The 22,364-nt window shown below is 35.4% G+C and overlaps 2 protein-coding genes across 2 annotated transcripts; both read right to left on the bottom strand.

Moving 5' to 3' along the window:
• Positions 1 to 8,505: 8,505 nt before the first annotated feature.
• On the bottom strand, positions 8,506 to 10,172 carry LOC108990893 (heavy metal-associated isoprenylated plant protein 3-like). The gene is made up of 5 exons (XM_018965007.2): positions 9,989 to 10,172; positions 9,736 to 9,856; positions 9,402 to 9,607; positions 9,074 to 9,155; positions 8,506 to 8,955 (listed from the first exon to the last, which is right to left on the bottom strand). The coding sequence occupies exons 1-5, from the start codon at positions 9,995 to 9,997 to the stop codon at positions 8,690 to 8,692; spliced, it is 684 nt and encodes a 227-aa protein (XP_018820552.2). The 5' UTR covers positions 9,998 to 10,172; the 3' UTR covers positions 8,506 to 8,689.
• Positions 10,173 to 16,842: 6,670 nt separating this feature from the next.
• LOC108995875 (heavy metal-associated isoprenylated plant protein 3-like) lies at positions 16,843 to 18,342 on the bottom strand. Its single transcript, XM_035688030.1, has 6 exons — positions 18,286 to 18,342; positions 18,028 to 18,154; positions 17,668 to 17,873; positions 17,578 to 17,580; positions 17,368 to 17,446; positions 16,843 to 17,246 (listed from the first exon to the last, which is right to left on the bottom strand). The coding sequence occupies exons 1-6, from the start codon at positions 18,292 to 18,294 to the stop codon at positions 16,993 to 16,995; spliced, it is 678 nt and encodes a 225-aa protein (XP_035543923.1). The 5' UTR covers positions 18,295 to 18,342; the 3' UTR covers positions 16,843 to 16,992.
• Positions 18,343 to 22,364: the final 4,022 nt, after the last annotated feature.

The following is a 22,364-nucleotide window of genomic DNA, read 5'->3' as shown; positions in this document are numbered from 1 at the left end:
AATATCACATGATATCTTCTTTTTAAGAAGAAAGAATTGCATTCCTATATAGTCAAGAACTACTATTTAAAAATATTTTGAAATATTATAAAAATGAATATGTTTTAGTTACAAAAAGATTATATAAAAATAAATCATAAACTGACGTGATTTGATGTGATAAATCAGATTTTTAATTTACTTTTTATCAAAATAGATCTAATGAAACACATCAAATTTATGAATTTATAAATTTATTTTTATATAATCTATTTAAGTATTGAATAGTTCCCTTGTAACAATGCAAACCACCTTAAATGTGCGACGGTCCATCCCAGTATCTCAGCTTACTTCCTCCAACTGTAAATTCATTAGCATTTAAAAACGTGAGTTCCCCAGACGGTTTTTCGATCCCTGTGTCCTCCGTCGATCAAGTACATCCTAAATTCCTAATGTGCTGGGCCATGTTTCGCTAGACAACTTCAAATATTACAAAATATTGCTATTTTCAGTTATTAATTAATAATATAATAATAATTAAAAATTTTTTTAATTAATTCGTGCATAGTTATTAATATTTTTATCTCTAAATATTAATTGACATATAATTAATATAGTTACAGAATATGAAAAAAATGGTTAAAAAATATTATTATTAAAAATATTATATTATGTTAATATTTTGACTAATATATCAATAATCTAACGTGGAATTATATATTGAATAGTTTTTACTTTAAATAAAATATGCAATTTTAGAAAGATTTTGACTTTTGTTAAGATTTTTTTAAGAAGATGACAGTATCATAATTTTATTGATAATTTTTATTTATGACGGAAAAATACCGTAAATACACTACAAGAAAAAATGCTTTTTGCGGCGATTTTTTATTTGTTAGAAAAAAAATCGCTGCAAAAATCCTTTATTGCAGCGATTTTTTATATCGTCGCAATTTTTTTACATCAAGTTGGAAAATGGTCTTTTTGCGGCGATTTTTTCACTTTTTACGACAGAGAAATTCGCCACAAATACTAAATTGGTCTTTTGCAGCGACTTTTGACTTTTTGTGACGCACAATTCGCCGGAAAAAGTAACTAATTTTTTGCGACGGTTAGTTAATCGCTGTGATTGTGAAAGTGGACATTTGCAGCGATTTTTTATGTTTAAAAATCGCCAAAATATATTATTTCCAGCGTTTTTTAAAATCGCTGCAAAAAAATGCGAAATATGACTTATTTGCGACGAAATTGAATTTCGCCATGGAATTCAGGACTTTAACGCTAACTTGTCGAATGTACTGTAGGTGTTTTTCCGACGATTTTTTGTCGCCGCTAATGAGTATTATTTAAACGATGCTCATGACTTTTTATTTGCGGCGAGGATTTTTGTATTTGCGGTGATATTAAGACGCCGCAAAAATCTATTTAAATTAAAATGCCCGCCTCTTCTGCATTCATTTCCCTCCAACCCTTCCCCCCTCCCTCCCCTTTTCTCTCCCACGGTCTTCCTTCTCGAGCACAACCCACGCCGGTAAGCACAGTCCGTCGCCACCGCCACCACGCCACCGCCACCTCACATCGACGGCCAACCCCTCCTTCTCCCCCACCCCCCCGCCGAGCTCTTTCCTCCCCGAATCTGGCCTCAACTCTCTCTCTCTCGGATTTGTCTATATCGCTGCCACTAGGGTCGCCGTTCGCCACCACCCACACGTCGGAGCCCTCTTCTCCTCCACGCCCAGCCCTGCAGCCCAAGGCCCTCCCTCTCTCCCCAGCTCTGTTCACCAACCCACGGTCACTAGCTCTCCTCCATGCCCAGTTCTGTTTTACAATTTTTTTTTTCTTTGATATGGTCTTCCTTGTATAATGTTTCTGTGGGGAATATGTAGGATATGTGGTCCTCCTTGTATAATGTTTGCTTTAAGGATATTGATGAGAGTAATCGGCAGAATGATCTTGGTATGCTACTTTTTAAACCTTTTAGAAATGCATCTTATTTTTTATACATTGTTTATCACTTGAATCTGCTTAGGGACAGATTCTGTAATTTCTTTTTTCAATTTTATAAATCCCTGAATACATATTTTCAATTTAATTGATAGTAAGAGTGACTTAGGTTCAGAGTTACAACAAGATCCTATAACACTAGTGTGTTGTGATCATTTTGATGTATGATATCAAAAGTTAACAACAGGACTTTAACGCTAGTAAGAGTGCAACAGATTGATGTGTGATGTCATTTTCTTTCTAATATTATGACATATATGTTGAAACATGTTTAGGCATTATAAATGTATGTGGTAATCACTGCCACAATTAAGAAACTATCAAATAACCATTGTACAGGAAATATTTCGACATCATCATTGAATTCACCACATCATTGAACAGATTATAATGATGAAACTCTGTTCTTTTAATACAAATGCATTAACTCTGTTCTTTTAAGGCTCTAGTCAAAGTTTTAGACTAGAGCCTTAAAGTCTAGTAGGATTCGAAACTTCTTTTTTGTTCTTTGATGGATATTTTCTTGTCGATCTGGCAATATTATGTACAGGCTGAAGTTTTTCATCCATTTTGTGGTCCTTTATGTTTTGACTGGGCAGACAGGAAAATTTTCTGCAGTGGGTGGATGCAAATAGTTTAATAACGTTTATTTACAAGATATCTTTATAGCTGTAGGGATCTCTAGTTTTGTTTTCTTTTGAATTTAAGATTTGGCATAGTATTATACTACCACATATTATGCACTACTTGTTTGTCTATTTTTTAATGTTGTTTGATTGAATATTGCTACTGAATGGATTTCATGCTATTAATTTGATTCCATTGTTTATTGTTCTTAGGCACCAGAGTTGCACATGGAGATCCACAAGCATGGGCTTGGTCAACAGACTATGGATGAGCATCTTCTACTTCTGCTTCTGTTAATGAAAAGGTTAGATTGTCAAAGTTTTCCTTCACTTTATAGTTTATGCAAGAGGATTCTGTAATGTACTACTTACAATTAGTTAGTGTTGTTTGTGTAACTAATGGAGTACTATGATCACCTTTATTGTACGTGTGTGTTGTTTCAACTGTCCAGTGTCCACAAATATGGTTGAATAAAATTTCTGTTTCTTAATTACATATGGATGATTTGCTGTGGGAATACATTGATCAATATTAGAAATCACCTCTATTGTACTACTAACAATTAGTTAGACCCCAGCTTCTAATAATTAACACAATTAGCAATTAATTATTATATTTATAGCAAAAGAAGTGGTACACACTTTCAACTTTCGACTTTAATTTCAAGTGGCTTGAGTCTTGAGTCTTATTCTTGGTCCTGTGCTATTTCTTTTTTATCAAACTGTTTTATGGAGAAGGAGCATTATACTTGAAGTTGGATTGAATTGAGTACGCGGTTGATGTAGATTAATAAAATGCAGGAGTTAGAATGTGGTGTAGAAACTTAGAGTCAAGAAGTGGAAGCTTGTGTTGTATTGTACTCTTAATCAGATTTTTCAGTCATTAAATACACTTTAATTTGTTGCATGTGAGCACCCTTTCTTGTTTGGGTGTTTTTTTGATTTAGTTGTTTGCACATGGATTGAGTGGAGCTAGGGTCTTTGTACAAGTATTTCATTCTCATGATCGTGTACTTAGTACAAGCAATCTGGAATGTGGTTTCTCGGGTCTTTGCTCATCTTTCTGCATCAAGGCGCATATGGAATTTTTATGTAGATGGAGGAAAAGCAAGCTTCTGTCATAGTGATTACAAGTAACGGATGCTTATACTTAGTCATAGTGATTACAAGTAACCACTTGTCCTACGGGTTGCTTTTTTTTCTTTCCTTTTCAGTGGTTAAACTGGTTAGCTTTGTCATCCATATGCTTGGCACTATTGATTTGGTTAACTGAAGCCCTTCGTATCTTGTTGTATAAGTGTGCCTACAAATAATATCATCTTTGTGTTACAGGAAAGATGTGCAGGTGCTGACAGTTTATCTCTTGCATGTTGCTCAAGTATTGCATAGATCTAAATCTCATCTCCAATTGATGCTTCTGCAAAATAATGGAACTATAGTTGAGGATTTTTATGTCCATCAGGTATGTTCCTCCCTTACAAATCTCTTGGAGCATTCAGTATTTGTTATGGAGGTTTGGCAACTGACAAAAAATTGACATGGATTCCAGTTTTAGTTCGCTTAAATGTAAATAAAGACTTGATCAAAAGCTGGGGATTGTTAGGAATTTGGACCTCCTAAATTCACCCCTTAGGATCCACCCTTTGGTGAAATATGAAGAAAAACAGAGAAATAATAACAACACAAGAATTTACGTAGAAACTCCCAAAATAGGAGAAAAAACCACCAGACCCAGAGAAGAAAATACACTATGTGAAAAATTATTACAATCACACAATTTTTCTCCTCACTCCAAATGACACCCACAAAGCTTTCCCACTAGCAAAACTTTAACTCTCACCTCTTTTCTTTTTACAAGAAAAGACTAATAGAGGAATTTTACTAGAGTCACAAGTTACTAAATAAGCTTATGATTTTGTGTACTTAACTAAGAGACTAGGTCCTCTTATTTATAGGCCTTGAGGCCTGCTCTTTACTTTTCACCCACCGGTGTGGGACTCCAAAGGAGCAAACCCAACAATCTCCACCTTGCGACTTTGGCTGATCCCACAGCCACGCTCCACCGTAATGAAGATCTTCATAGCTTCTGCTATCATGCTCCACCATAAAAGCATACCCACTCAGAATAAACCAATTTCAAGCATTTCAATTTCGGCACATGTCGAAAATAACCTTGCTAAAAATTATGGTGCAACTTCCACGTTTGGCTTTCCTGGAACTTCATCAGCCATCGACATAAATTTCCACCACACACCCTACATTAATGTCAAACCAATGCTTGTGTGCAAATTTGTGGACCTGCTAACATTAACACATCCTCTATCATGACAACTTTGGGAATTAATGGCATGCCATGAGGATGTACATGTCCCTTTAACAGACATCGTCTTCCATGGAGAGGGACACAACGTTAGTTTCATTATCAGTATCTCCATTTACTGACTTGGAGCCACTTGCCGAACCTGCTCCTGCTCTTGGACAATTTTTCTTGACGTGCCCAGATTGTCCACACCCCCAGCAGACTACTTTCATCTTCATGGAGTTCTTCTTCTTCCCATTACCAGCTACTACCAATGCTAAGTTCACGGGTGGACCATTTCTTCCACCACCTAGTCTTCTCTCTTCAGAAAAAAGTTTACTGGTAACCTCTTCACTCATATGCAGTGTATGAAACTGCTCTTTTAGGTACACCCGATTTGAGACGCCCTTTGTCTGATACAACTCTTCTAGCTTTTCCCAGAGTTCCTTTGCCGTAGATATTCCATGTATATTTGCAAGAACATTCTTGGCCAAGCACAGACGTATCGCACTTGCTGCTCTCAAATCCAGATCTTCCCAATCTTCATCGCTCATTACAGATCTGCTCTTTGTTTCATCAGTCACGCTAGTATCACTGCTGACTTCAGGGGTTAGTCTGCCCTTCAATGCCTTGTATAATCCTGATTGAATCAAAACATCCTTGACTTGAACTTGCCACAAGCCAAAATTGATTCTCCCATCAAATTTCTCTACCTCATATCTGATAGAATTTGAAACCTTACTTCCTGACATTGCCTCGATGAATTTTACCGTAGAAATGAATGGTACTCACTAAGTAAGTTCCTAGAAAAGATTATTCTTTTCTAGACAGAACTTCAAGGTTCCCAGGAAAGATTGGAGGGTCACACTGGACCACTTAAATACCAATCTCCTAGACAGAACCTTCTTAGACTGTACGTATCCACACTACCACACCAAAGCTCCACCCACCAAAAAAAGAACCTAGTGGCTCTGATACCACTTGTTAGGAATTTGGACCTCCTAAATTCACCCCTTAGGATCCACCCTTTGGTGAAATATGAAGAAAAACAGAGAAATAATAACAACACAAGAATTTACGTGGAAACTCCCAAAATAGGAGAAAAAACCACTAGACCCAGAGAAGAAAATACACTATGTGAAAAATTATTACAATCACACAATTTTTCTCCTCACTCCAAATGACACCCACAAAGCTTCCCCACTAGCAAAACTTTAACTCTCACCTCTTTTCTTTTTACAAGAAAAGACTAATAGAGGAATTTTACTAGAGTCACAAGTTACTAAATAAGCTTATGATTTTGTGTACTTAACTAAGAGGCTAGGTCCTCTTATTTATAGGCCTTGAGGCCTGCTCCTTACTTTTCACCCACCGGTGTGGGACTCCAAAGGAGCAAACCCAACAGGGATGTAAGCCTATTTGAAGATATAATTGGTAGGAAACAAAAGTCATAAAACCCTGTGTCTCTATCTATAACCTATCATTTGGTGCCAGTTAGATGAATTTCTATCTGATTGGAGAGTCACCTGCATCCGTATGTTCAAACATGGAGCCCACAACACATACACTAAAGAATACTTTGTTATCCTGTTTATGTTCGTCTTTCATGATGCGGTTCTTTTATATTTAGGTCATATGGGTTTACTTCAAAACAAAGCCTACTAGGTAATAGCTGTGCTTGAGTTTTGTGAATGATGACAATAGTTTTACCAATCCTTGTTTAGTCTGAGTTTTTCTTGTCATGTGCCTCTTTTTAAAACATCTTTTTATCATTTTTGTTCATTTTTCATTTTTCGATTGACTCTTTTTCCTTTTGCTGATTCCGCTCCCACTTCCACAATAGTGACTAAAGTTCAGGACCAAGCACGAACTTATGGTAGTATTTCATAGGAGTAGTTCTTGTTGTTTCCCACATCTAATTGAGTGAGATTTTCACATTTCATTACTTATTTTTTGAGTAAAAATATCTATATATTGGCTGAAATGAACTTAAATACATGTGATTTTTATCAGGATAATGCAATATAGTGCATTATATTTTTTATTCATTCTGTTTTGTGCACTTTTTTTTAATTACCAGAAATCATTTCCGGCGAGTATATTTCGCCGGAAATAATTTTTTCGTCATGTAAATATATTTGCGGCGACTTTATTTCGCCGCAAATAATATTTTACAGTGACACTTACTCGCTGCAAAAAAGACAGACTTATTTGCGACGATTTTAACCGCTGCAAAAATATTATTCACGACGATTTTGAACACGCTGCAAATAATATCAAGATATTTTCGGCGAGATTTTGTGTATTCACGACGATAGAAAATGCTGCAAATACTTTTTAGCAGCGAAACGAGCCTGAAATCCCAACGTTATTTGCGGCGAAATTAATAATATTTGCAGCGAAAAAAATCGCTGTAAATAAAAATTTTTGGCGACGAATTTTGTATTTCGCTGGCTAATCTTTTAAAAGGCTCTATAATTGCGACGAAAGTCTGGCGCAACATAAATCGCTGCAAATAAGTATTTGCAGCGATTTTTGGGGTTATTTGAAACGAATTTAAGCGCCAGAAAAGACCCTATTTCTTGTAGTGATATAACCGGACATTTGAAATTACATATAATCATAAAAACCAAATCCAATCATCAAAATAAAATATATAATAAAACTGCATTTGGATGTTAAACTGAGTTGAGTTGAAATGATAAAATATTATCAAAATATTATTTTTTAATATTATTATTATTTTAAAATTTAAAAAGTTAAATTATTTATTATATTTTATTTTAAAATTTAAAAAAATTATAATAATAAATTAAAATAAATTGAGAGTAATTAAAAACCAAACGAACTCTTTTTTTAAAAAACCAAAAAAAATCACAATCTAAATACGACAAACCCAAATAATCCATTCTCAACGAACCTCTCAACGCCAGCGGCAACTTCATTATTTTATGGATCCCAATATCTCGAAATCCCATTGGCACCCATACGTGGCAAATAATCAGCCGGACTCTGCCAATGCCAAAACTTTTTTTAAACTTACAACGAATAGCGTATTCGTTTTTTGAAAACAGAAAATTCTCCTTCAATCATTTTTTGAAAAAAATATTTACATAATTTCTTATTATTTATATAATTTTTATATATTATATAATTTTTTTAATTTTTATTTTTTTATTAAAAATTTAATATATGAATAATAAATAGAAGAATTGAATTAATTTAAAAAAAATAAACTTAAAAAAAATTTAAAAAAATTAAAATTTTAAAATTTTTAAAAAATATGATGTAAGAAAGATGGAGACGTTATATAACATTCTCTTTTCCGAATTCTCCAATTAAAAAATCTGGAGTAGAAAGAAAAAAGCACACATCCCGAGATGTTAGAGAGTCAATGGCGGCTGTGGAAGGAGTTGCTTGAACATAATCTCATACAGCTTTAAGGTTCATGCTATTAAGCATTTTACAATTCACATCATATTTTAAATTTTATTTATTTTATTCTTATTAAATTAATGAAGTAATTCTACTCATTATTTATACACACGTACTTATTATAAAAAAATAAAAAATAAAAAACATATGACAAAGGGTGCGTGAGACGGTAAATAGAATTATTCGTATTTAAATCAAAACATATGTATTCATACACAGTCACTCAAAACATATTTAATAAAACATCTCTCAAAACTTTGATCTTTTCAAACACAAACAAAGGTGAATAAACTCCATAAAACCTCGTATCCCAAACATCCATACATTAATATAAAACTTGTAACAGCTAGTAGTAGTACAGCAACCCCTTCTTCTGCATCAACTCTAGTAATGCCACAACTTCCGTCACGCAAAAACGACCGTCATCTTTGTCTTTCTTATCACCATCGGATATATATGCTCTCTCATTTCCGCCTGCGTGATTCTTGGGCGCAACGATCTCGACGCTCCTCTTCAGCTTCTCTTTGAGGTAGGCAGCCAGCTCCTTCACGTCCATGGTGCCCTTCACCGTCACCAGATCCTTGCCGGCGGCTACATCCACCTTCTCAACTCCTGCACCCGCACCCATCCAAATTAGATCATTCTAACCAAACGAAACAATTTGATTACAAAGATTGGGTAATTAAGGAGGACTAAAATGCAAAATGAGGGGGGTTAGGTGATATCTTGCCTTTGAACTTCCCGACGATCTTCTTTAGTTCATTGACGCAACCGTTACAGTGCAGTCTGATCTTCAGAACTACCGTACTGATCTGGATTCATAAAAAATCACTCATAAATTAGTTCGCAATACAGATTGAATAATAAATTTGAACTCAAAACTCCCCTTGCTGGTACCGAATTAATTCATCTTTCTAGATAACCTCCTGATCGATCACGATGGCTAAAAGTTCGCGCTGTGTGCGATCTGCGAAGTCATAGATGGCAACGCCGCATCGTGCATATATGCATGTTTACGATCGAGAGGACGGTCGTAAAGACCAGGTTAGAGTGTGTACCTCTTTGGGCTTCTCATATTCTTCTTCCGTCTCCGACTTCTCCTCCGGCTTCTCATCCCCACGGTCGTCTTCCCTCGGCTGCGAAGAGACGAGCTGCACTATCTTCTTCGCCTTCTTCTCCAGCATCTCCTTCATCACCGTTGGGTCCTCTTTCCCCGTTACCGTCAATCTGTTTGCCGCACAATCTAGCTTCACATCTTCAAAACCTATATTCATGGATTATCAACAACAAAGCTCTCAGGAACAAAAACTGATGCCGAATTAATGGGAATCGATTCATTATTTCAAATCAGCATTAAAATTTGTTGCTTAAAGAAGTGATTTCCATGAATACCCTTGAGACTGAAAGCGGCTTCCTTGACTTTCTTAGCGCAGCTCTGGCAGTCCATCTCGAAAACGGCGGTGACTTTGCCATTGGCCTTCTTTTCCCACTCATTCTTCCCGCCCTGATATTTCTGCTTCCCACAGAAACAAAAAGAGAAAAAAGGAAGAAAAACAAAAACAAAGAACAACGCAAGTTAATCATACGGAACGTATGTTAGACGGGGATAATCGAAGAGCTGAAGCTAGAGAGACTTGAGACTGACCATATCCATCGGCTTAGAGATTTGCTGGAAGGATTGTTTGGAACTTTGAAGATTAGAAGGCAAAGTTTTGAATCGTGTATATTATTAGGTTAATTTATAATGGGAATTGGATTAGCGACCGGTCGACCGAGTCAGAGACGTGGGCGTGAAGCTTTGACCGTCTTAGATGGAAGAATGACATCATGGTCAGCAGATGTGGAATATTGTGTTGAATATACACAGATAGATAATTTTGATGAAAAGTATACCTTTTAATATATCTAGTCAGTCTTGATCCATATCTTCCCCTTCCATTAATTATTAAATTTATCAAAATAATAATATAATATTATTTTTTAATAATAATATTTTATTTTATTTTTCATATTTTATAATTATAATAATTATATATTAATTAATAATTTAATTTAATTCTTACATTATTATTACAAGACGATTAAATATTAAATTTAAATAAAAAAAATTATTAAAAATTAAAAGTGAATAAAAAATAAATTCGATGAGTAAATAATAATCCTTTAAATTTAAAAAAACTTATCTATTTATTGTAATTCAAAATTTTACATTTATCTCTTTAACTAATCTAATATAATTTTTTTTTATAAAATTCATTATATTTTATATTTGACTAGACTTCCTCGTTTGTATTCGTAATCCATCTCAACTTACCTTAACTCATCTCATCTTATCATTACAAATTCTCACACAAAATATAATAAATAATTTAACTTTTTTAAATTTCAAAATAACTTTCTTAAATTTCTATACAAAATATAATAAGTAATTCAACTTTTATTTTATTATTCATAAACTATCTTAACCTATCTCAACTAATCTTGAATCCAAACAACTCCTTAATGAACCCAATACCAATACTAATTAAGTTATTAACCATGAGCCTGGCCTGGCGAATCTAATTCTTAAAAGCAATCATCCAATAGTAAAAGCCTCTACCGACCTGGGAATAGTACAGTTTATTTGATGGTTCAAATTACTGTCTTACCCTTGGATTAACTGCTGGCGGTCGGTCATGTTTTGGGTTTTATGGGGTCATGTCCTCCGAGATGTCTGTCTGTGGCCGATTTAGCAGTTGACTCTTGACTCTTTACTTATTTATGAAGGAAAGTTAGAAACTGAATGAATGTGAAAGAAAAAAGAATGCAATAATTGCCCAAGTTACAGTATATAAAATCTTATTCCATCGTCCAAGATGCACTATGCCATAAAAAGTGAGAGACTTGCCCTGGGGCCTGGTTGCATACAGCATAACAAAATCCAATTATTCCAGCGGCTCCTGCTAGTTTATTTATTTGTTTTTATTTTTTTAACATGTATTTTTTTAACACTTTTAAATATTTTTTATATAAAAAAATTATAACTTTATTAAAAAATACTTATTTAATCACTAAATAAAAATAAAAATAAAATCAGCCGGAGTTACCAAGGGAAAGAGTAGCATTTTTCATTATTCAATTTACACTTCACCATAAAAAGTCAAAGAATTGCCCATACCAATTTTTTTATTTTTATTGTGCCAAACGCTCATCACAATTGTTTATTTAATTATAAGTTGAACCAGTGGTAGGCAAAATTCGTCAAGAAAAATTATTTTCCCGGTGACATATAGTCATTGCAATAAGAATAAAACTCGCCGAAAATGGTGTGATCTGTTTACCACTAAATTATTGAGAAAATTCAATAGCAACGAAAACTTTCATCGCAAATACTCAATAAATCGCCGCAAATGACCTAACATTTCTCCAATGATTTTGAATTATTGTCGCCATTAAGTATTACCAGTGGGTAATTTTCACCGAAATAGAGCTTTTGCAGCGAGTTTTTATCGGCGCAATAAGTTTAAAGGAGGAAAAAAATATTTCCTGCAAATTTTACTCGCTGGAAAAGGTTTTTCACAAAATTAAAAAAAAAATACACAAAAACAGAATACATAAATTACTTGAACTTCCCAACTCACACCCAAAAAGGTCATTATGATGCAACAACATAATCATGAAAATTAAGTTAATTAAAGTCTGTAGAAGCTATCGTTTATTTTTGGTCCTGAAAAGCTTATATCATTCATTTGCCCCCCAAATAGACCATACGAGGCAACTAGGCAAGTAGGAACCTTTTCTCACACCTAAGCAATACTGATTAATATTTTTATAAAAGACGTGTTTGGAATATAATGCACCTTTCAATGAAATTCTTATCACTTGAGTATGTATTATCAGCCACAATTTTGAGAGCGCATACAACAAAACAGTTTTCTTCATGAGACCAATTATGGTGGAGAAATAAAGAAAGAAAACATACTTTGACCAAGTAAGCAAAGGGAAACTTCTAGAAGTTTCTTTTGGAAGGTAGACCATTATTTTAGAGTTAAAATGTATGGTATTAGTTTCCACGATTTCCTTATAACAATTTCTTACTAGTTCTTAATTAATTTAGTATATTCATATGTATACCTCAGATTTACTTGGGTTATGTCTATCTTTATCAATGCAATTGCTTCTTAATAAGTGAAAAAAAAAAAAAAGTAAGCAAAGGGAAACTTTTATAAAGAATCCTAAACTTATAATGTACAAGAAAGGATTTGCTTGGGAGGCGTTTGGGTGCAAGGACTCACCGATTCCACCATATAACTTGAAGGCCGATATTCCTGCAAATAGTATGATATTGACATGAGTACCAAACACTACAATTGTTGAGTTTCACTAAAGAAAAAACTACTTTACCTCTTAAGTTGTACCGCTCAATTTGACCGCTTGATAATTTTTATTTTATTTTTTTTAGTGATTAAATAAGTGATTTTAAGTATATTGAGATATTTTTTTTGCAAAATATTTAAATATATTAAAAAAATATGAAAAAAGAAATATAAAAAAAAAAACTACAAAATAAGAAGCGATCAACTTGAACGGATTATTCTGAACAACTATTTCACTAATTATACGTGAAGCTTTAAAATTCGATTAGAAATATTATGAAACCCATTAAAATATAAAAGCAAACAAGTTACTATTCAATGTACAGAGAAGAGGCCAACATTAATGTCACAGCTAGCAGTGAACAACTTATAAATTGTCAATGATTTAGAGGATATATCTGGTGGAGCAGGGTGAAAGAATGATTTGGGCATGAGGCTTTTGTTTAGTCGTATGCCAATATGACAGAAAAACATTTCATGATTTCTCGTTGCCTAGCCAAATAATTTCAGATTTAAGTTCATTTACGATCATAGGTTTGATATTTAGCCCAAATCAACCACTTCCCAATTGTTGGGCAAAGAACAAATACTCAGATCATAATGTATTTTCAATTCAAATCATGTGAAAGCACTTATAAGCACAACAAATTAGTGTGTGAAAATATCCTTCTAATAAATTTACGAGTGATAAATCGCCACAAATAAGTTTGTTCAGTTAAGGTAAAAGAACTAATAAGAACAAAAATTATTAAAGAAAATATAATAGCAAATCAAACAGTTCAAAACATTTACAAGTTCTAGTAAGGCAAATATATTTGATAAGCCAAAAAAAAAATTCCACATAAGATAAGTGCCCATGCCATGCATATGATTGGTCAAAGTGTACCATGTGAGGATAGTGGACAACCACGTACGGGTTGGATTGGGTATCCTGGGATGAATGCACCAAGTTGGAATGAGATAAGGACCCTTCCATTAGTTGTGGTACTCTCGGGAAATATTAATAGTAATCGGGGAAATCTATCGCAAGAAGCCTTTCTCTGTATTCAGATCCTTAATTGAAAGCACATTTCTGTATCAAATAGCTTATAAATTGATAAAATCATTTGCTAGCTTATTCCTAAAGCAACCTTAAAAAGATTATTAACTCAGGTTTGGTATGCATTATACCTTGTGCTACGTTTATAGGGTTTCTAAAAACATTTCAGAGCAAAGCCATATTGATAATAAAAATGGCCCATAAGTTTAAGTACTAGGAAGGCATACATCAAATAGTCAAATGCAATACAATCTACAACATAGACAGAAATTGAGTGTGAAGGGAGTAAATCCCTTGGGACGGGCTAAAAACAAGGCATAGTTTAAAGCACAGATATAAGGTTTGGGCTGGGTCAAACAGATTAAAAAGTCTTACGTCAAAACCTGGGTATAAGACCCAGGTCGGACCATCCTTATGTCAGGAGCCAAGTCAGAGGATACATGAGAAGCTTAAGGAAGAAAGAATATCACATTCAATGCGAGTTGGGAAAATATAAGGCGGTTCACACTAGATATTAATGAGATAGGAGGAACTCAGGGCAGAAAACACGTCGCATTCAATACGGCCTAGAACAGAAGGTGTGCTACATTCAATGCGACCCAAAGCCTGGGCTACACACAAAGAACCTGAGCACTTCAGAGCTCAACGAGCTGACGGCACAAAGATAGCTCGGCGAGTAAACAACACGAACATATTATCTCCTACTATACAACACTCCATTACCATGGAGACCAGGTCGGCAAGTATAAATAAACACTACCTGCAGCAAACAAGTAGGTTATCTTACACTCCCATCTTTAATATTACTCATCTTCATCTTCTATACCATAGCTAACTTAAGTATCGGAGGAACAACGGACCCCGAGGTCCCCCCTTATTACTGTGTAGGTGACCACTTGAGCATTGCCAGCGTAGAGTTGCTCAGACTCGCGAAACACGATGTTAACAGTGACGCCGTATATGGGATACCCGTTGTCCCATAACTAACGTGTCTTTCGTATGCTGGCTACAACACGCTCTCAGAATTCGCAACATGAAACAACACAGTCTGAAGTAATGGAAGGAAGACTCAATGAACAAAGTGAAGCAATACGAAAACTCATGGAGGAGTTGGAGACCCTTCGGCAAGAAAATGTTGTCTTGAGAAGGGGCGTTGTAGGACTAGAGGCAGATCAACAGAGTCATCACTATGAGGTCCATCCCCCTCCCAACGCGACCACTGTAGATGAAGAAAGACGTAAGGTCAACATGCAGATCCAGATAGAAGTAGCTAAGCAGATAGGCCAACCCTCTACGGTAGATCAACTTCTCACCAGCACGGAACTGCCATATAGCGCTGAGATTATGGCAGTACATATACCTCTAAAGTTCAAAATCCCTCAAATGGAAGCGTATAACGGGTCAGAAAACCCATTGGAACACTTATAGACTTTTAAGGCTCATATGACCCTGATGGTTATTAATATTGCTATCTCTAATTATTAATTAATATATAATTAGTGTAGTTACAGAATATGAAAAAATATTATTATTAAAAATATAATATTATATTAATATTTTGTCTAATATATCGATAATATAATGTGGGGTTATATATTGAATAGTTTTGATTTTAAACAAAATATGTAATTTTAGATAAATTTTAATTTTAGCTTAGACTTTTTTTAGGAAGGGGAATGTATCCCAATTTTATTGATAGCCTACACTTTAGAAGAATATCATGGTTACAACCGAACACTTGGAAGTTACATATAATCATAAAATTCAAATCCAATCATCAAAATAAAATATAAAATAACTTTTTTTTTTTAAACATCACAATCTAAAATACAACAAATCCAAATAATCCATTCTCAACAAACCTCTCATCGCCAGCGACAACTCTAGAGCATCCTCATTGGTTGGCCAAATGAGGAAGTTGGCTAAAATTTACATAATTAATGTAAAAAATATCACACATCGAATTGGGCAAATCTAAAATAATTTAGACTTTTGCTACAGTGGTTGGCCAAATATGGAGAACCACAATTGATTCACCAAATATTAAAATACTAATTTCTCACTCCAAACAAACATTAAAATATTAGTTTCTCACTCCAAGCAAAAATACTATTTGATTTGTAATTATAAAATTTAGATAAAATTTTAAATGAGTTTAATCAAATATTTTTTTTATTAGTATTAAATGACTTTTGAAAATATAATTTTTTAATATTAATTTAATTAGAATATAATTATTATTAATATTTAATTGGTAGAGATATAAAATGTGATAAAAATAAATTAAATAAAAAAATTATTAAATTAATAATATTTTATTATTATATAGAAAGTAAATGGATAATCCAATGTGGGGGTTGAATTTAAATGAAATATATAAATATAAAAAAGTATGATATTGACTAAATTTAATAGATAAATTTAACCAAATTAACGATGATGCTCTTATATTATTCCAAGATCTCCAAATCCACCCATACGTGGCAAATAGTCCGCCGGACTCTTCCAATGCCAATACTAAAATGTCTTCACTTCCAAACTTACAACGAATACCGTATTTCTACTTGTTTTTTGACCAAAAAAAAATAAAAAAAACTTCTCCTTCAATCACTTTTCGAATTCTCCGATTAAAAACCTTGAAGTAGAAAAAAAAAAAAAAACCCAACTTGGCACAGTTCCCTAGATGGTAGAGCCAATGGCCATTTGGAATTTGTGGAAGGAGTTGTTTGAACAAGATCTTTTAGGTGGGTTTGTATACATTAAATATCTCATTTTATTTTATTTTATTTTATTTTATTATTATTATTTTTTTAAATTTTAAATAAAAATAATATTATAATAATATTTTATTTAACTTTTAACAAAATATCTAATCTCATCTTATTAGTACTACTGTCTATTCAAATTCACCCTTAATGTTCATGCTATTAAGCATTTCACAATTCACATCATATTTTAAATTTTATTTATTTTATTTTTATTGAATTAATTAAATAATTCTACTCATTATTTACATACACGTACTTATTATAAAAAAAAAATTTAAAACATATGACATAGGGTGCGTGGGACGGTAAATAGAATTATTCGTATTCAAAATCAAAGCATATCTATTCATACGCAGTCACTCTAAAACATATTTAATAAAACTTCTCTCAAAACTTCGATCTTTTCAAACACAAACAAAGGTTCATAAACTCCATAAAACCTAGTTTCTCAAACATCCATACACTAATATAAAACTTGTAACAGTAGCTAGTACAATCCCATCTTCTGCATCCACAGTAATGCCATAGCTTCCATCAAGCATAAATGATCATCATCTTTCTCTTTCTTACCGCCATCGGATATATTTGCTCTCTCGTCTCCACCGTCGTGATTCTTGGGCGCAACGATCTCGACGCTCCTCTTCAGCTTCTCTTTGAGGTAGGCAGCCAGCTCCTTCACGTCCATGGTGCCCTTCACCGTCACCAGATCCTTGCCGGCAGCTACATCCACCTTCTCAACTCCTGCACCCGCACCCATCCAAATTGGTTCATTCTAACCAAACAAAACAATTTGATCACAAATATTGGATAATTTAGGAGGACTAAAATGAAAAATGAGGGGGGTAATAAGGTGATGTCTTGCCGTTGAACTTCCCCACGATCTTCATTAGTTCATTGACGCAACCGTCACAGTGCAGTCTGATCTTCAGAACTACCGTACTCTGGATTCATAAAAAATCACTCATAAATTAGTTTGCAATACAGATTGAATAATAAATTTAAACTCAAAACTCCCCTTGCTGGTATCGAATTAATCCATCGACCACGAGGGCTAAAAGTGCGCGTTGTTTGCGATCTGCGAAGTCATAGATCGCAACGCCACATCGTGCATATATGTTTACGATCGAGAGGACGGTTGTAAAGAGAAGGTTAGAGTGTGTACCTCTTTGGGCTTCTCATATTCTTCTTCCGTCTCCGACTTCTCCTCCGGCTTCTCATCCCCACGGTCGTCTTCCCTCGGCTGCTGAGAGACGAGCTCCACTATCTTCTTCGTCTTCTTCTCCAGCATCTCCTTCATCACCGTTGGGTTCTCTTTCCCCGTTACCGTCAATTTGTTTGCCGCACAATCTACCTTCACTTCTTCAAAACCTATATTCATGGATCATCAACAACAAAGCTCTCAGCAACAAGCTTATGACAAGAATTGGAAAAGAAAAAAATGATGCCGAATTAATGGGAATCGATTCATTGTTTGAAATCAGCATTAAAATTTGTTGCTTAAAGAAGTGATTTCCATGAACACCCTCGAGACTGCGAGCAGCTTTCTCGACTTTCTTGGCGCAGCCCTCGCAGTGGAAGTCCATCTTGAAAACGGCGGTGACTTTGCCATTGGCCTTCTTCTCCCACTCATTCTTCCCGCCCTGATATTTCTGCTTCCAACAGAAACAAAAAGAGAACAAACGAAGAAAAACAAAAACAAGAACAACGCAAATTAATCATATGGAACGTATGTTAGACGGGGATAATCAAAGAGCTGAAGCTAAAGAGAATTGAGACTGACCACATCCATCGAGTATGTTAGACTGAAGCTAGAGATTTGCTGGAAGGATTGTTTGGAACTTTGAAGATTAGAAGGAAAAGTTTTGAATCGTGTATATTTATTAGGTCAATTAATGGGAATTGGATAGTGACCCGTGGTCGACCGAGTCAGAAGCTTGGGCGTGAAGCTTCGATCGTCTTAATTGGAAGTGGAATACTAATGACATGGTCAACAGGTCATAACAGATTAATAGTAATGGATGAATATAATAAGATGATGCATGAGAAATGGATACAGAAAATGAGAATTCATGTATTGATAGAGATGAAAAAAAGGCCTGCTTCGAGGGAGGTTCCTCCAAATTCTGATTACAGAATATTCTGGATTGTTTTTGTATAACCAACTCTGTCAAAGAGATAAACTTAAATAGTATTGAAAGCAGGAAATGACTAAACTGCCCTTTAACATATCATGGGCTATAGCTAATACATTAGAAAAAACAAAAAGCAAATAACAATGGTCTAACAGGTGAAGCTTCCAGCCCACGTCCGTTGCAGCTGAAGCCCGTGACCCTTCCTTTTGTTTGGCCCATGAAGCCCATAATCACACTTAAGCATTCTAGGGCTTGGTCAATCTGTTCTTCCCCAATTTCTCACATTTCCTCATACACTTAGTATGCCCCTCCTCAGTTGCGCATCTCCTCTTTACTTCCTTGCCCCTAGCCATTGTGTAACAAATCCCCCTCCCTTAGAGAACCTTGCCCACAAGGTGAGGGAAGTCCCCACATAGCTCTCAGTAATGTTCCCAAGAAGCTTCCTCTACGGGCTGCCCTTGCTAGGGATCCAATACTTTGACCAAAGGTAGGTTTTTCACTTTTCTCATCCTCCTTGAAATTATTTCTTCCTGTTCTGGTTTCAAAATACCCTTTGAATTAACTGGTGGTAGGGTAGACGGTGGATTCACATTTTGAGCTAGAGTTTGCTTTAGTTGGGACACATGAAATACACTATGTATCTATGTTGTGCTAGGTAGTTGGAGTTTGTAAGTCATTTCACAAATTTTTTCCTAGATCTGGAAGGGGCCATAGTAACGAGGGGTTAGTTTAAAGCTCTGTCTGTGATTAATTGAAGACTGACGATATGGTTGTAGTTGTAAATAAACCCAGTCCCCTACCTGGTAGTGTTGTTCTTTCCTATTTTTATCTACATACTTCTTCATCCTCTCCTAGGCCCTAACAAGGTTTTGTCTTAATAGGTGCTGAATTTGATCCCTCTACTACAAGTTAATTTCGACCTCTGCTACTCTTGATGTGTTTGGTAGGTAACTAGTCAGTTTAGGTGGTACGTAGCCATAAAGTGCCTCAAAGGAGGTAATTTTGGTTAGGCATGTTGGGTTGAGTTATAACATCATTTAGCCAAGGCAACCCAATTAGACCAATCCTTAGGATTGTCACTGACATAGCTCCTTAGGTAGTTCTCAACCCACTTATTCACTACCTCTGTTTGACCATATGTTTGAGGATGGTAGGCAGTGCTGAAAGCCAGTTGCACACCCTGCAATGAGAACAATTCCTTCCAGATTTTGCTTGTGAATGTAGGGTCTCTATCTAAGACAATGGAATGGGACATTCCATGTAGCTTAAAGATATGCTTAACAAACAGTTGAGCCACCACCCTAGCTGTGTAGGGATCTGAAATGGGTAAGAAGTGGACATACTTTGTAAATCTGTCCACTACTACCCATAAAGCATTAAAACCTTGAGAAGTGGGTAGACCCTCTATAAAATCCATGGAGATGTCTGTCCAAGGGCTAGATGGTATTGGAAAAGGCTGTAGGAGTCCACTAGGTAGTGTGTGTTATCCACCTTCACTGTTTGACACGTGTCGCAGCTCCTTATAAAGAACTTTAGATCTCTTTTTAAACCAGGCCAAAAGAAATCTTTAGTGAGTCTATGTAGGGTCTTATCAAATCCCAAATAGCCTCCTATGAGACTCTATGCATCAAGTGTAGGATTCTGTCAATGAGCTCTGAGTGGGCTAGAATATAGATTCTATTTTTTAGAGACTAAGACCCCATCTTTAACCACATAGTGAGGTGGTAACCTGCCTTCTTGGTATTTTTGAAACAATGATGTTACTTCTGTATTGGAGTCATAAAGGCTTTAATTTCAGTGAGCCAATCCCAGCTAGGAAGTGTAATTAGAGCCACAATCACTTCATTTTCCAGCTCTTGCCTAGATAAGGCATCCGCCACCACATTCTCTTTGCCCTTTTTGTATTCCAACAAAAAATCATACCCCATGAGCTTCAATATCCATTTTTGCTGCATTGAAGTGCCCACTCTCTAATCTAGCAAAAATTTCAAACTTTGGTGGTCTGTTTTTACTACGAAAGAGTGGCCCAACAAGTATGGTCGTCATTTTTGTACAATTGAAACTAGCGCCATTAGTTCATTTTCATAGGTTGGCATAGCTAGTGCTCAACCCTTAAGAGCTTGATTGAAAAAAGCTAGCAGTCTCACCTCTTGCATTAGCACAACTCCAATAGCTTCTCCAGAGGCATCACATTCAAATACAAAGGGTAATTAAAAATTAGGTAAGGCCAAAACTGGTGGCTGACTCATGGCCTGTTTGAGCTGGTCAAAAGCAGCTGGGGCTATCTCACTCTACTTAAAACTGTCTTTCTTCAACAGTTCAATTAGCTTTATTGCCATTGCCCCATATCCCTTCATAAATCTGCGGAAATAACCCGTTAGCCCCAAAAATCCTCTCAAGGCCTTGGTAGACCTTGGAACAGGCCAATTCTTCATGGCTTTCAGTTTATCTAGATCAGCTCTAATGCCTTGGCCCGAAATGAGAGGCCCAAATAGGCAATTTCTTCTTCCCAAAACAACACTTACTTAACTTGGCAAAAAATTGGTTCTGTCTTAGTAATTCAAAAGTGACTTTCAAGTGGGATAAATGCATCTCAACATCACTACTAAAGATTAATATATTATTAAAAAAATACCAAATAAAGCGACAAAGATAGGGATTAAAAACCTGGTTCATTAGGCTTTGAAATGTTGAGGGCACGTTAGTTAAGCCAAAGGGCATAACTTGGAACTTGTAGTGACCTTCATGTGTCCTAAAACTATTTTAGGAACATCCTCTGGATGTACCCTGATTTGATGGTAACCTGACCTCAAATCAAGCTTAGAAAAAATCTTAGCTCCATATAGTTCATCCATCAACTCATCAACCCCTAGAATCAGATATTTATCCTTAATAGTAACACTATCCAACTCTATGTAATCCACACATAATTGCCAAGTCCCATCGGCCTTTATCACCAAAAGGCATATGGGGATGAGTAGGGGCTTTGAGATGGTCTTATAACCCCTGATTCCATGAGTTCCTTCACAATCTTTTCAATTTCTTCTTTCTGAAAATAGGGGTAGCAGTATGGCCTCACAGAGATTGGTTTTGTTCCTAGTTGTAGGGTGATAGAATGGTCATGTGTACGGTTAGGGGGAAGGCCTTTTGGGGTGGAGAAAATGTATTGGTAATTGTTGAGTAGGTGTTGAATTGGTTCAGGGAGAGAATGGGTTGGGTTTGTTGAGGATTCTTCAATCAGCTATAATAACAACCTTTTATCCTCCATATGACTAGTTTGCTGCATTGGCCCCTCCTCTAGCAAGTGATGAGCATTGAGTCCTTTCAGTATTACAGCCTTGCCATTGTGTTGGAATTGCACAGTTAATTCCTTGAAATTTCAAAGGATGGATTTTAATGCTTGCAACCATTGGACCCCTAAAACCATGTCACATCCAGCTAAGTCCAGCAAATACATGTTGACCTGGAACACCTCCCCTTGGATGCTGATATTGACCCCCATCACCTTCCCTTCACTCTCAAGCTGATCTCCATTTGCAACTTTAACCTTAACTTTTTTATCAGATAAAACTGACAATAGAAGACGTGAGATAATGGTAGTATCTAGGAAGTTATGTGTACTTCCTGAATCAATTAGAATAGTGACACCTTGGCTGCCAATTTTCCCTCTAACCTTCATGGTTTTAGGATTAGGAGAGCCAATAATGGCATTGAGTGATATTTCATG

The sequence above is a fragment of the Juglans regia genome, chromosome 3 (assembly GCF_001411555.2).
Source record: "Juglans regia cultivar Chandler chromosome 3, Walnut 2.0, whole genome shotgun sequence".
Taxonomy (NCBI): domain Eukaryota; kingdom Viridiplantae; phylum Streptophyta; class Magnoliopsida; order Fagales; family Juglandaceae; genus Juglans; species Juglans regia.
Note: the sequence above shows the minus strand (reverse complement) of the source record. Positions and strands in the feature narration are given on the sequence as shown.

Excerpts from the sequence above, each read along its gene's own strand:
- LOC108990893 (XM_018965007.2), bottom strand. Across the intron at positions 9,608-9,735 it reads AGCCGCTTTCAGTCTCAAGG|GTTTTGAAGATGTGAAGCTA; the intron begins GTATTCATGGAA and ends CCATGAATATAG. Across the intron at positions 9,156-9,401 it reads AATATGAGAAGCCCAAAGAG|ATCAGTACGGTAGTTCTGAA; the intron begins GTACACACTCTA and ends TTATGAATCCAG.
- LOC108995875 (XM_035688030.1), bottom strand. Across the intron at positions 17,874-18,027 it reads AGCTGCTCGCAGTCTCGAGG|GTTTTGAAGAAGTGAAGGTA; the intron begins GTGTTCATGGAA and ends CCATGAATATAG. Across the intron at positions 17,247-17,367 it reads GATCGTGGGGAAGTTCAACG|GAGTTGAGAAGGTGGATGTA; the intron begins GCAAGACATCAC and ends GTGCGGGTGCAG.